Source organism: Nematolebias whitei, chromosome 4 (assembly GCF_014905685.2).
Source record: "Nematolebias whitei isolate Nwh7 chromosome 4, NemWhi1, whole genome shotgun sequence".
Taxonomy (NCBI): Eukaryota; Metazoa; Chordata; class Actinopteri; order Cyprinodontiformes; family Rivulidae; genus Nematolebias; species Nematolebias whitei.
The window spans coordinates 7,903,598-7,918,305 of NC_056501.1; the positions used below are offsets into that span (position 1 = coordinate 7,903,598).

Sequence of the window (14,708 nt, forward strand, 5' to 3'; positions counted from 1 at the left end):
TGGAGGTTTTAGAGGACCTGAGGAGACCAGTTGGAGGTTTTAGAGGACCTGAGGAGACCAGTTGTTGGAGGTTTTAGAGGATCTGAGGAGACCAGTTGGAGGTTTTAGAGGATCTGAGAAGACCAGTTGTTTGAGGTTTTAGAGGACCTGAGGAAACCAGTTGGAGGTTTTAGAGGACCTGAGGAGACCAGCTGGAGGTTTTAGAGGATCTGAGGAGACCAGTTGGAGGTTTTAGAGGATCTGAGAAGACCAGTCGTTGGAGGTTTTGAAGGGGATGTCTTCTCATTCTGGTCTGGTGGAGATGTTCAACAGTCCTGGATCTTCTCTCCTAGATGGAGCAGATGTTCTAAAACCCGCATTTACCTTTTTTGCACTGATTGAGCCTTTCCAGATGTGTAAGCTGCTCATTCCTGATGCTCTAATGCACCCCCATACCATCAGAGAGGCATGCTTTTGAACTGTGAGCTGATAACTGGCTGCATGGTCTCTCTTCTCTTTATTACTGAGGATGTGGTTTCCAAACAGAACTTCAGCTTTGGATCCATCTAACCACAGAACAGTTCTCCACTTCACCTCAGTCCATCTGAAACTAGTTCTGGTCCAGAGAAGACGGCAGTGGTTCTGGATGGTGTTCACATCGGGCTTCTTTTTTGACTGATAGAGCTTTAAGCATCATCTGTGGATGAACTGTGTTTACAGACCATTATCTGTTCCAGAGCCCTGAACAGAAACCGGACCTGTTTTTTATGCAGGGGCCCCCGAGGGCCCGAACCATCAACCATCCAATGTTGACTTTCAGCCTCGTCCTTTAAGCTCAGAGATTTCTACCGATTCAATCTGCTGATGAGATTCTGAACTGGAGGTGATGGGAGATTCAAAGTCTTTCTTTGAGGAACTTTATTTTGAAAATGTCCCACTGTGTCAGACAGATTTTCACTGACTGGTGAACCTCTGCCCATCTTTACTTCTGGGAAAATTAACCTCTAAAAGTCTCTTTTATTGCAGGGAATTAACTTAATGATTTATTAAATGATCACTCAGCTGGTTCTTATTTGTAAAACTGACTTTTAAAACCTTTTGTTGCTCCTGGAACAACTTTTTACTGACAAGTTGCTGCCATCAAATTGAAAATATGATTTATTTATTCCCCAAACGGCTGCATTTTATTTATTTACTGTGATGATCGATAAAACATCTGCTGATAAAATTGACAAATCATTGCACACTATTCATATTTTGTATTATGCACAACGTCCCAACATGTTCAGAACTGGAGCAGTTCTTAAAATGACCACATAGATTTGTGAGCTGAGGAAAGATGTCAAAAGTAATTTTAATACGGACTTAAAGACTAAACAAATGAAAAAATAAGGACTTAGGTGACAAACAGTGATGCAGGGTGAAAATAATAATAATTAAAATAAAATCCAAAAGAGATGAGCTTTGAAAGCAACAAGCAGAATCATTTTCTACAGCAGTTTAGAGGAATTGTTAGTAGTTTTTTTATTTAAAGCTTAGAGCGAAACAGAACCAGATCTGATCAGGTGGTGGAGGAGGAGGGTCTGAGTCCAACAGGTCATGCGACCAACAAGTGGACCCACAGAGATCTTGATTTCTCCTCCGTTCACCTTCTTTGTGCTCCGGGAGCTTTTCATGAAAACTGCTCTTTGTTCAGCAGCTCAGCTCGGGTTTCTGTCTGCTCGTCGCCGCTGAGGACCAAAACTTTTAACTATTCAGTGATTTATTGGAGCACAGAGTCAGACTTGGGCAATAATCTTTAAATATTTATCATAAAATAGCATTTTTAAAGGTTTGAACTGTGTAATGTGGCCACTTTCTGGCAAAAAGTCCTGAAAGATTCCAGTCTAATCAAGCCAACGATCTAAATAAATGAATTTACAAACAATTACCATATTTTTCAAACTATAAGGTGCATTTAAAAATCCTTTAATTTTCTTAAAATCCTTTAATTTTCTCAAAAATCAACAGTGACCCTTATGTATTAATTCAGGTTGTGCTCACCTCAAACTGATTTTATGTGGAACTGAACAATGTTGAGAGTTGTTGTGAATGAGTTGAATAAAGTTCGACTTATCTAAATGTTTTGTTTAGCTTAATGCGCCTTATAGTCTGAAAAATACAGTAACTATAATCATCCTTTCATACCGCCGCTCCTATATTTTAGACACATCCGTTTGTTTTTTGTTAATTAATTTTTTTAGATGAACCTAAACTGGTTTGCTCCACTGAGTTCATCTGGTCAGGAAACTGCAGCAGGTTGTTGCCAAGTCTCTTTTTCATCAAACTACCGGTAATTTTCTCCAGTTTTTCCACCATGAAAACCGTATTTTTTTTTCTTCCAATTTATGAAGAATTCAGGAAGACTTTAAGGTGATGACTGAAATGCATCTGCGACTGAGAAATCCACCGTCTGATCCAACATTTAAACAGTTTTCTTCCACGAACTGAATCGTAACACGTCCCCATTTCTTTGCAAAACTCAAAACACTCAGCGAGGCCTATTTCACGCGCCCTGACGGACTTTCAGCACCTGTTTGACCTTTTGCACCTCTCTTCAGGCCTCCATTTCCAAAAAGATCCATGCAGAATGTGGAGGACGTAACATAAGGTCCTTTGTTCCTTGTTTGGTCATCTGGACAGACCGTTATTTGGTTATTTGGTGCTAAAAATATAAATCTTAACGGCATAAAAGGAGTAAAATTGCATTTTTCTTCCTGCAGAGCTCACTGCAGACACAGGAAGTCACTTCATTCTCAGTCTTTACCTGTTCGGAGTTGTTGTTTATTCGAGTTGTTTACCATCAGACGGGTTGTTTATCCAGGCCTCCGACCTGCCTGTTATGTCACAGAGGAGCAAAATAAGTCTGTTCCCTTTAAAGCCCTGGTGGAAAGAGCAACAGAGGCAGACACGTGAACAAGCAACAGTCCCAGCGCAGTTTCCACTTGCTTACCTAACCAAGCCAAATTAAATACGTGTGTGGGGGAAAAGGGGCCTTTTGACGAGCCTGAAGATTCCCGTTTATCCCGGGTCCTGTTTGATTATGAGAGCAGCTTCCAAATCAAATAAGTTGTTTTGCTGTTCCGTCAGTCCTCTTCCTGCAGAGACTACGAGGGGACGCCTCGTTCCTCCAAATCAAACACTCCTCACACATTTTAATGACAGCTTTTTTTTTTCCTCCCACTGGGATTACATTTAGTCACCTCATAATTAAACGTCACACCTTTTCCATTAGCGAAACTTTCAGTGTTGTTGAACTTTCTTTGCTCTGAGGTTATTTGAAGGCGTCACCTCCTGACAGTTTCTCTACATTTCCATGTCTGAGCTTTAAAACAGACATTAACGTATTTTCCGCCGTACACGTCGCATCAGTCCAAACATGTTGAATAAAGTGGAAAAAAAAACACAAGTACGTCGCTTCGCCGCATACGTCGCTTCGCCGCATACGTCGCTTCGCAGCATACGTCGCTTCGCCGCATACGTCGCTTCGCAGCATACGTCGCTTCGCAGCATACGTCGCTTCGCAGCATACGTCGCTTCGCAGCATACGTCGCTTCGCAGCATACGCATCTATTATGCATCAACGCTGACCACCCGGAAATGTGGGCCGGTGTTGCAAAAATCAATTGGCTGCCAAGTGGTGGCCGCAGGAGCGTGCACGGGAGGACTTTAACAAGAATTTAACAAAACTGACACTTAAAAACAATTATTTGTTTGCTCGAAATTATAGCAAAGTTGTGTCTCAGTTGAACTTTTCCTTAATAAATGCACTTTAATGGTCAAATCAGCTGCATTTCGCCTGGGCGGAGTGGCAAAATGCAGCTGATCTGACGTTTGCTTCAGGAGTTCTGGAGCAAGACGGAAGTGGCTTGGTATGGCAAGCCAAGTGTCTCATTAATAGCCACTTTTACCTATTAATGAGACGCTTGGCTTGCCATATTAGTCAAGGGCCCTCTAGTGGCTGAAAATGGTAGTGTTCAATATTTTCTATGTCAGAATGAATGAAGTCGTCAGATCTCTGCCAAAAATTGGTTCATAAATATGAGAAAAAATAAATAAATACGTTGCTTCACTGTATAAGTCACAGGCATGCTAATTTATGCAACAACAAAAAAAAACTGTGACTTATACACCGGAAAATACGGTACTTTGAAAGTGGCAGCAACAGTTCTGTTTCCAGTTGTTCTTTAAAATTAGAAACTGTCCTATATTTGGAATTTAAAAAATGAGTTATTTAATAAGTTGAGATAGAACACCCTTAAATGAAACAGGTGAAACCGTCAGAGCTGAAGAATCGTGTCTCTGCAGGAAAACACGTGGAACACAGAAATATTATTTAAGAGCCTAAAAAGTTTAAGCTGCTTTTTGTTGTTTTGGCTTCAGCTGTTTTGTATCTTTGTAAGGTTTACTTTTATAAATTCTCCGTGTTCAGTTGTCCTCCAGTGTTTCATCACCTTCAGTACTTTTCCACAGTCAGCCTCTGCTCCTCAGTTCTGCTCCTCCCACACCTGTTGTCTCAGCTGCAGCCACTTACCTCATCAGTCCCAGCCTTTTAAACCATCTGCAGTCCACCATCGTGTGCTGCGTGGTTCTCCTCGGTGTCACCTCCAGTTTTCATTTTCCCTTTAAGTTTGTTGTTTTTTTAACTCGAGCTCTTTGCGTTTGTCTTCATTCCTGGACTCCATCTCACCACAACCTGACGTTTTCTGGGCCGAGATGGTGTAGAGGCAGGGCAGCCGGCTTGGGACCCGAAAGTCTCAGGTTCGATCCCCAGTCACTGCACATCACGTGGCGTCTCTGGGCAGCACGTCTCATCCCCAAAATGTCCCCCGGGCGCTTTCAATAGCTGCCCACTGCACCACCTGGTGGTGGATGGGTTAAATGCAGAGACTAATTTCGCCATTGTATGGAAACATACAGTGCTGACATTGTGATGACATTATTATTATTATTATTATTATTATTATTATTATTATTATTATTATTATTATTAAGAGCTGAACGGCTGCTGGAACGTGCTGCGGAAGTGGAAACTTGAGTTTAAGCTAAAAGAAGCGAGTTCTTCTATTTTGTGCATCTTTCTTTCAGGAATCAATTCATTTCAAACCCAAAGCAAATTTGTTAAGGGTGTTTGCAGAACAACTAACCAAAGGTTTGTTTTCAAAATGTCAGATGTTCCTCGCTCCACTTCAGGTCAGGCGGGCCGTCATGTGTCGGGACACGTCCTGTTCAGACACATCAAGAATCCTTCCACCAGCTGAGCAAAGCGTTCCACCATCACTCAAGTGGTTTTTTTTGTTTTTTTTAATCCTCTGACAATTTCACATGAAGGAAATGCACATTATTTAACTTTCAAATAGAACAATTAAAAATATCTAAAATCCAAATCATTTCACTTTTTTGATTTCGCATAAAGAAGCAGACAAAAAGGGAAACGGTCACGGACGTGTGCTTTTGAGATAAAAACAACATTTCAGATCTGGATCTTTGCAAACGGCCCGGGTCGACTCTTGTGCTGGAAGTTCTTTGATGTTGGAGAGATTTCTCTGGACGTCTGAAGAGAAACAGACAGACAGATAATGTGCAGACAGAGAGGGGAAGACCAAGCAACAGGACGCTGCTTTACCAGATAAAGGAACCCTTATTTAAAGTTTGAGATGAGAGGAACGACCCGAGAGGCTTTTTATTGGGTTTCAGACAATATGTCCCTGACGAGCAGCTGGAGGACACATTAAGACACGGAGGACGTCCCTCAGACACCCACATCCAGCAGGAAGTTAGGTCCTCCCTAAACTTGATGCTTTTAGCAGATTTGTGTCAGGGGGCTCTAAATAACTAAATAACATCTTATGCAGCTTTCCCTGGACATTTACATTAATTTGTAAAGTAGATGTCATTATTCACTTGTAGAAGTTTGACTGATTTGTGGGAATTAAAGAATAAATGTGTTAATTAGTAAATAAATATAGAATAAAATCAATTAAACCATTGAACTCAGCATTTTATTAGAACCACTTTAGGATGTGGTGTTGTAGAAAAAGCCCGATTCACAAAGGATCAGGTGTAGATTTCATTAATGTAACAACACAAAGCTTGGAGAAGAACCAGTCAGGACACAGACGGACAGAAACTCGCTCTGCCTCACTTCTGATCCCTGATAAGAAAAGGTTCGTTAAACATGAGTCCACCGTGACCTTCAAAAGCTTCGACCATGATAAAAGATGACCTCTCCACCGTCTCCTTAGACTGTCACGTCAAAAATTATTATATCACAGAGAAAGGATCATGAACACGTTGTACTATCGTTCACAATAACAGTAAAAGAAGAGGTTATAAAGACTAATGTAGTCAAATAATAGTGCGTGGTGCATTATTCATACGCACTCCCTCGACGGTGGTTTGAACGAGTTCTGGACTGAAGTCTTGGACGTGTCCTTGGACACGTGTCATGTTTTGTTTCAGGTCAAACTTCCAGAACTTCTTGTTGCCGTTTGATTCAGAAACATTCAAGCGGACACTTGAGAAGAAAACAATTGGTTAAAACATTTCATCTTTTATCCAAAGGACTTCTTCAGTCTGAGAAGCTGCAACAAACTCAGTCTTATAATCAGCACCTTCTCATAGTGGACCAACCAATTTGTTGGTGACATCCAGAACTAGCTGTTCACATGATAAAGGAGGACCAGCAGCCTAATGACCGATCGTTAGTGGCTTGCTATTCACAGAGGGCTGAGTGATATTACCGTATTTTACGCCATATAAGTCGCATCAGTTCAACTATGTCTAATAAAAAAAACGTAAATACGTCGCTTCTATTATGAGTCACCACTGACAACCCAGAAATGTGGGCCGGTGTTGTGCCAACAATTTAAAAACAATTCTTTGTTTGCTCGACATTATATCAAAGGTGTGTCTCAGTTGAACTTTTACTTAATAAATGCACTTCAATGGTCAAAATAGCTGCATTTTGCTGCGGTGGTGCAGAGAAATGAAGCTGATTTGACGGTTGCACCAAGCGAGCTGGACAAAGGTGGCAGGCTATGGCAAGCCGATTGTGCCATTAATAGCCACTTTTGCCTATTACGTGACACAACGACATGCCATACAGCTCGAGTGGCTTCTAGCAGCTGAAAATGGTAGTGTTCAATATGTTCAATGTCAGAATGAATGAAAACGTTCATAACTTGGCCAATAATTGGTTTATAAATATGGGAAAAACATAAATTGGTGTATAAGTCGCAGGGCACGCTAATTATGCAAAAAAATGCAACTTATAGGCCGGAAAATGTGATGGCAATAACAACATTGTGAGAAGGTGATCATTGGACACGTAGGCCGCCGCCCCCGTTGAATGATGAATGTTTTTTTCTTTACAAAGATGTCTTCCTTCACTCCTCTTTCAAATCCTTTTGTGTCCAACTGTCCCCCTCTTACAATGCTGTTATTGCTAATATCACTCAGTCCTCTGTGAATAGCAAGCGGCCACCAGAGCACTAACGATCCTTTATCACGGGAACGGCTAGTTCTGGATGTCATCAACAAACTGGTCGATCCACTATGAGAAGGTGCTGGTTGTGAGTTTATTGCAGCTCCTGAGACTGAAGAAGCTTTTTGGGTTAAAGACGAATCTTTTCAAGAAAGAAGGATCCATCCACCTGGATTACTGAGCATGCATCAGGACGTTCAAACGGAAAGCTGCCACGCCTCGTCGCTACGAGACCTTTGCTCGGTTTAACCTTTAACTTTTTTGTCCTGGAAGTCTTGTCCGTTCTGCACAAACAGACAGAAAAAACAGACCCACGAGCGACAACATTTCCATAAAACCTCTTCAAAAACATGAATTATTAAAAAAAAAAGAAGATAAATCTCAACAATAAAATGAGTTCCTTGTATTTGATTTATTGTGTGAAAAATATTGGAAAAAAAAATTAATGGAAAAACTGGAATTCAGTTTTTTGATTTAATCAAAAATGAAGATTATTTTTTTTCGTTTGTGTCTCTTCAGACTTTGAAGATGAGGGTGTGGGTAGTCTTCCTCCTGTGCCTGGCCGGCCGCGCCTTCGCTGCCCCTGTGAGTCCGAGTCTTCCTGTCTTTGTGTTTGTGCACGAGGACTCGTGTTTACATGAGTGTGAATGTTTATTTTCCTTAAAGACAACTGTTCCCATGGGTGTCACAGGAACGTGCACGTCGTGTTCGTCTCACGCGTCAGATGATTGTCTGTCCGTCTCCTCCTTCACCTCTCTCCGTGTTTTTAGGCCGAGGAGGAGTACTTCCTGGAGGAGCTGGTCACTGAGGAGCCAGTTGTGGAGGTCAGTCCAGGCCTAAATGCGTGCGCTTGTGTGACTCACAGTTTGTTCTGGTCTTGATTTTTAAGAAACTCTAAACATTTTGCTCTCCTGGGAGTTGGACTCCGGTTTCTGGACCTTCTGAACCCGCAGCCAGAACGCTTCCTCTTAATGTTAATAAAAACAGTTTGCACGTTCTTTTCTAAGCGCAAAACTAAGGAACCAGATCCAGTTATTCCAGTGGATGGACACATATTAACACCAGTACAAGAATATAAATACTTAGGTATCATAACGTTCATTTAAGAATCATATTTTAAAAAATTAAGAAGTAAATCTTAATTTATACCATTTTAAACATATTAGGAATAATTTGACATTAGAAGCTTCAAAAACTATATTTAAACGTTATGATTCTTTCTCACGAGTTGGTCTCAGGAGAGTCGAACCACTACAACCAGTAGAAAAACTCTAGACTGAAGACTTTGGACAAATAAAACAACTTATTATCATCATTGTTAAATATTACATAAGTATGACTTTTTGAGTTGGGAAAACATGATCACGTGTTCAGACGTCATACTTGTACATAAAGTCCTTCATGGTTTGGCTCCACCACCACTAAAATACTTTGTCCAAGTACATTTACAACCAAACATAACTACAAGAGCAGCTAGCAGGGGAGTCGGTAAAATACCATTTAGAAAAAGTCGTCGTTTTCTGTTCGGGCTCCAAATTCTTGGAATAAACTACCATTAGAACGAAGAAATATTACATCGTTAAACTGTTTTAGGAAGCAATGGTTACTACAAAATCAAAATTCTACTCATGTTTTGAATAGTTCTTAAATCAACTTTTTACTTGTTACAATTTCCTTCATTTTTCTCCTTATGGTCGTGACTTTTCTTTCTTTATATAAACGTTTACTGTCAATTACACTACTTTTAGTTATATTTAAAATTGTCATAACTTATAGGTCATGTAAGTTGTCACGCATGTTAATTGTAATATTTTTAAATCTCTTACAGCAACCCGCTATGGGACTACAGATGAAAATTAGCCTCTCTGGCTAAATCTGGCATTTTTATGTGATTAATATGCATTGTCCCTTTTGTGAAATAAATTTAAAAAATGCTGCAGAAAGAACTCCATTCTGATCCGGCTCAGGTCAGAGCTGGAACTAATTCAAACTTAAGCTGTTTTTCAAATTTCTGAAGATTTAAAAAGACATTTTATTCAAATAGTAACATTTCCTTTTAGGGGGGGATATCCACCTGAAAGTCTCCATAAACTTCGGATATTCTCTCATTTTATAAATTACAGCTCGAAGTGTAAGGCTTTGAAGAAAACAAGATGTAGAAGAAGATAATTTTTTATCTGAACTGTTTGTGCAGAAATATCTTGTGAATTACTGAACAGATTTGTTGAAGCTTTCAGAAGTAACCTTTGGGTCGACATCTTCAGCTGACCGACTCGACAAATTCAAGATGGCCGCAACAACCAACTCCTGCCTCAACAGAAATGGATGCGCCTCGATGAATTTTACAGATATGAGCTAAAGTGTGGTGTGGGAGTCAAATCCTGAGAAATCCTAGAACGTTATTTTCGTGGTTTCACAAATACAGCAGTCCCTCGCGACTTCGCGGTTCATTTATCGCGTACTCGCTCCATCACGGTTTTTCAAAATAAGATTGGACATGACACACAAACGGCTGACTGATGGACGAGCTGCACGATCGGCATGGAGTTTTTATTTAAAATAAGTTATTTAAAATTATTTTGCACCTGCTGCACCTTTATCCAGCCCATGAGCTGCAGGAAAAGCGTCCTCCGGCACTTTTATGCAACTTCCTGCTGCAGCTGATCAGCTGTTCTCCGTGCAGAGCGTAGAAGTGGGCGTGGCCAAGAGCGCTGGCAAGTGGCTGATAGAGGGAAATCAGGCATGCTGTGCTCTTTTAGAGCGTTTAGAGTTTAGAAACATTGTTTAGAATATTGCAAGAGTGGTTTAAAATGCGTGTATATATATATATATATATATATATATATAAATACTAAACTAGACTGTACTACTTGTACTACTCCTTCTATGTCGTGGTTTTTCACTTATCACGTCTTCAAGGCACGGATCCCCCGCAATAAACGAGGGACTACTGTTTGTTTCTTTGTTTTTTAAGCAGCAAGTGATACGTTATTTTTAATTTAATCATCATTTTTTTTGACAACTTTTAGGTCAAACTTTAATTTATAAAGAAAAGCAACAGATGAAAATTTACCTTTTCAGTCTTGGAGGTTCAAAAGTTTAAAATGTATCAAAATGAACTTATTTCCTCCAAATTCCTCTCCATACGTGACGTTTGGATTCACGAGATCGTTCTTGTTCTGCTGTGAACGACGAAGAATAAAACAAAATAAAAAAATGCAACAAGAACTTTTCTGGTTTCCTGCTGCCGAGGTCCAGCGGGACCGAAGATCCCACAGCTGGTAATTTTAGCCACAGATGATCTGCTCAGGATGCTTTTAGAGTTTTTTTATTTTTTATGGTTTCACCACATGTGGACCCAGCTGTTTCTCACTGCTGGATATTATGGTCTGTCGGTCTGCGTCTGGACTTCAGGGTGGACCGTCTGCCCAACTTCAGAAAAGCCACGGGGCGTTAGGTGGTTTGCGTTTAAGTGGGCCATGTGCAGAAATAGACCAGAAACCGAATGTTTAACAGATCAGTTCTTTTAACTTCTTACGTATGCTCAGACCTTGACCTCTGACCTCTGTCGTTACCCAGGAGCCTGAGGTGGGAGCCAACCCGGTGCAGGTGGAGGTTGGAGAGTTTGACGAGGCCATTGATATTATTGAGGACGTTGATGCTGAAAGTAAGAGAACAGGAAGCAGCTGGAACCAAACCTCCTAACGAAAACTAAGCCTTACTGGTTTGTGGGGGAAAACGTTATCCCTAGTGGGTGGTATGTTTACAGAATCCAGATGTTTAGACATTTTTAAGCATTTAAAAAAATTAAGTCTTCCCCTAAAGTGGTTTATATGATGCTTTGTGTCTAAACAAACCAAACCATGAATTTCAACCCTCAAACAGCTCCAAACGTTTCAAAGATTGAACTAAATCTTCCTGCGAAAATCAAAAACTCACACTACGATGCTTTAAGACCAAACTTTATTAACATGCATGGAAATATGTGCACAGGTTTATGCACATACTAGAAACAGAGGGGGAAAAATGCAGTGTGAACGCTTACAGCATAAAAACTTGCTGAAAAACAGCTAAAATTAGCAAAAACCTGCTGAAATGTAGCTGATATAGAAGAACAAGTCTAAATTAACAGAAGAAAGCAAAAAGAGCACATAGTTGTTGAATTAGGTTTAAATAAGCAGAAATTAGCATTAAAAAATAGGAAATTAGCTAAAAATTGCTGAAAAGCTGAAAAGGCAGAAAAAAGCTTAAACTACCAGAAGGAAGCAGACAGAGCTGAAATGAACTAAAATAAAGTGGAATTAGCTGAAAAAGCTAAAATTAGCATAAAACAGCTATAAAGTAGCTCGAATAGTAGAAAAAGCTGAAACTTGCAGAAATCAGCGTAAAGGAGCATAACAAGCTGAAACTAGAAATAAGTTAGAAGAAACACAAAAATGTTGAAGTTAGCAGAAAGAATCTGAAAGGAGCACAAAACACCTGAACAATAACAGCTGAATTATCCGTAGCTGAAAAAAGTTTCAATTTGCATAAGGAAGCTGAATAAGAAGTTCCTTCTGAACTACCAGAGTGAAGTGGAAAGAGATGAAATAAGCTAAAAAAAAAAGTGGAATTACCTGAAAAGGTACAAAACAGAATCAAAAAGAGCTAAATAGTAGCTGAAAGAGCATAACATGCTGAAATTAGCATAAGTAAGTTAATTAAACTGAAAGAAGCAGAAATTACCACAAACTAGTGGAAATTATCTGGAGGAAAAAAAAGGCAGAAATAAGCAAAAACAGCTGAAAAGTAGCTAAAAAGGTAAAAATAAGCTTACTGGTAAATTAACAGACGATTAACAGACTTTTGGTATTGCACCAATACCAAAAGTCAAAGCAGGATTGTCCTGAAAGAGCTGAAAGTTTTTGATTTATGATTTGTTGAAATGGCACAAAAACTGTGAAAAGAGAAAGATGCAGAAAAGCGTACAGAAGAAAAACGGATCGCAATAGAGTGAATGCTTCATAAACGTTCACACAATAATAAATAAATTAAATCACTAGATTTAAACTTGACATAAGTGAAGTGCAACTGAAACACAGATTCACTGTGACCCTGATGTCTGACTGCAGACGGTGTTCGACTCCGCTGCGCTGCAGGGACTCGGTACCGAAGCTTCACGTCTTTCACAGTTTATTTGAGCCTCGAAGGAGAAAATCAAAGAGCCGTAATGACAGACTGCCTGCTTCTGCGAGCAAACGGCTATAATGACATGTTCCACCCAACTTTAGCAGGGAAATGAGCCACAGCCGAACCCAGAGAGCAACAAGAGTCCAGAACCAGCAGCGGTTCAGGCTGTTCTGTTGTTTATTTAAAGCCTTGCTATTCAAATGGAAAGTATCCATTAAACTAGAGAACAAAGTGGTTGTTTTTTTCAGATTAAAAAAAAAAAAACTAACAGCCCTAAATGTGAAACAAGAGCAAGAACTGAAGCGACAGATCACGACAAGATCCACAAATAAATGACAAAATCAAGTTTTATAACCACATTGTTCTTTTCTAAAAAAAAGTATTTAAATATTTAACTTTCCCTCTCCTTCTGTCTCACAGTTTTCAGCTTTAACAAGTTTCCACAAGCAATAATTTTCTGCAGCTGCTTCATTTAAGCTCCTTTAGCTCCTTTCATTCAACAGTTTCATCCTTTAACGTTTTTTATTTTAGTTTTCCGGAGGAGTTATAACAGACTTCAACTTCTGTATTCTTTGCACAGATGCTTGTGTCAACTATCCCTGCAAGAAGGGTAAAGTGTGTGAGGTGGATGAGGGGAACACCCCCATGTGTGTGTGCCAGGACCCCTCCACCTGCCCCGCAGCCGAGGGAGAGTTTGAGCATGTAAGCTAACCGACGGCATCCTTAAAGCTGAGCGTTCGTGTTATTTATTCATTTTTTGCACATATTGAGATATATGCATGTTAGCACGTACACTGTTTTATAAACCTCAACAAAAAGTTACTCTATAAAAGAAAAAAAAAATCCCATTTCTGCAAAATGATTTGTTTAAAAATAAAAGTACCGGTAAAAATGAAGAGCGGACTGGGTTTTCTTGTTTTAGATCTGCGGCACTGACAACAAGACCTACGACACCTCCTGCCACTTCTTTGCCACCAAATGCACCCTGGAGGGAACCAAGAAGGGCTACAAGCTGCACCTGGACTACATCGGGCCCTGCAAACGTGAGCGCTGAGACTCTGCACCGACACACGGCTCGATACAGTTCAGACATTTACAGAGACGGATCTTTCAAAATAAAAGTGAATGACTGCAGCAAACAGCAGTCAGAGGGATCTCAGTTTGAAGAGTCAGAGCAGGAACTTCCTGCTGTGTTAAATCTTAAATACTTCCTGGAGGGTTACGTTCAATTTTTTTTAATACAGTATCTTGTCAATTCTGCACGAGACTTTTTTTCTTTCTCTTTATTTTTTAAACTAACCGGCGTGTCACTGCTGCGCGGAGGCGGCTTCATCTAAAATGTAACTACTGTATTTTCCGCCATACACGTCGCACCACCGTATGAGTCGCATCAGTCCAAGTACGTCTAATAAAGTGGGGAAAAAACAAACACGTCGATTCGCCGTATTAGTTTTATCTATTATGTGTCACCGCTGACAAGTCGCGTTTGTTACGCGTTGTCATTCCCCGATCTGTTACGGAAACGATCCGTAGTGTAGCTCATTTGCGCATGCGCTAAAAGGAATACTTCCGGGTCGCACGGATCGCTGTTGAATATACTAGATTAAGGAAAATGTACTTGTATAATTCCTAGGCCTGTCACGATAACACATTTTGCTGGGCGATTAACTGTCTCAGAAATTATTGCGATAAACGATAATATCGTTTGAAATTTGATTGCCGGACATGGGCACCGGCGACCCTTGTGACCTAAAATGGAAGAAGCGGGTAAAAGATAATGGATGTATAGTAATTATTGTTAAATTTTAGAATAATTTTTTTATTTGTTTTGAGTGTAGTACCTTTTTTTGACCACTGGATGGCAGTATAAGACGGTTTGAACTGAAGGATGGATATCTAAAAAAAGTTAAGTCTGGTCCTCTGGTCATTCACAAAACAAAACAAAAAAAAAAATGTAGAAACGTTTCGTCTTTCATCCGAAAGACATCTGGATAGTGAGGGAGCGAGCAGCGTCTCTTTAAGAAAAATGGGAGGG

At 40.0% G+C, this 14,708-nt stretch overlaps 1 protein-coding gene across 1 annotated transcript in view; it reads left to right on the forward strand.

The window, feature by feature from the left end:
- sparc (secreted protein, acidic, cysteine-rich (osteonectin)) overlaps window positions 1-14,708 on the forward strand; it is a 25,501-nt gene that overhangs the window by 2,254 nt on the left and 8,539 nt on the right. Inside the window, exons 2-6 of the mRNA XM_037675646.1 lie at window positions 8,024-8,089; window positions 8,275-8,328; window positions 11,084-11,171; window positions 13,254-13,375; window positions 13,596-13,716. Of these exons, the coding sequence (XP_037531574.1) occupies window positions 8,033-8,089; window positions 8,275-8,328; window positions 11,084-11,171; window positions 13,254-13,375; window positions 13,596-13,716 (442 nt within the window). The 5' untranslated portion in view covers window positions 8,024-8,032. The remainder of the gene's footprint in view (window positions 1-8,023; window positions 8,090-8,274; window positions 8,329-11,083; window positions 11,172-13,253; window positions 13,376-13,595; window positions 13,717-14,708) is intronic.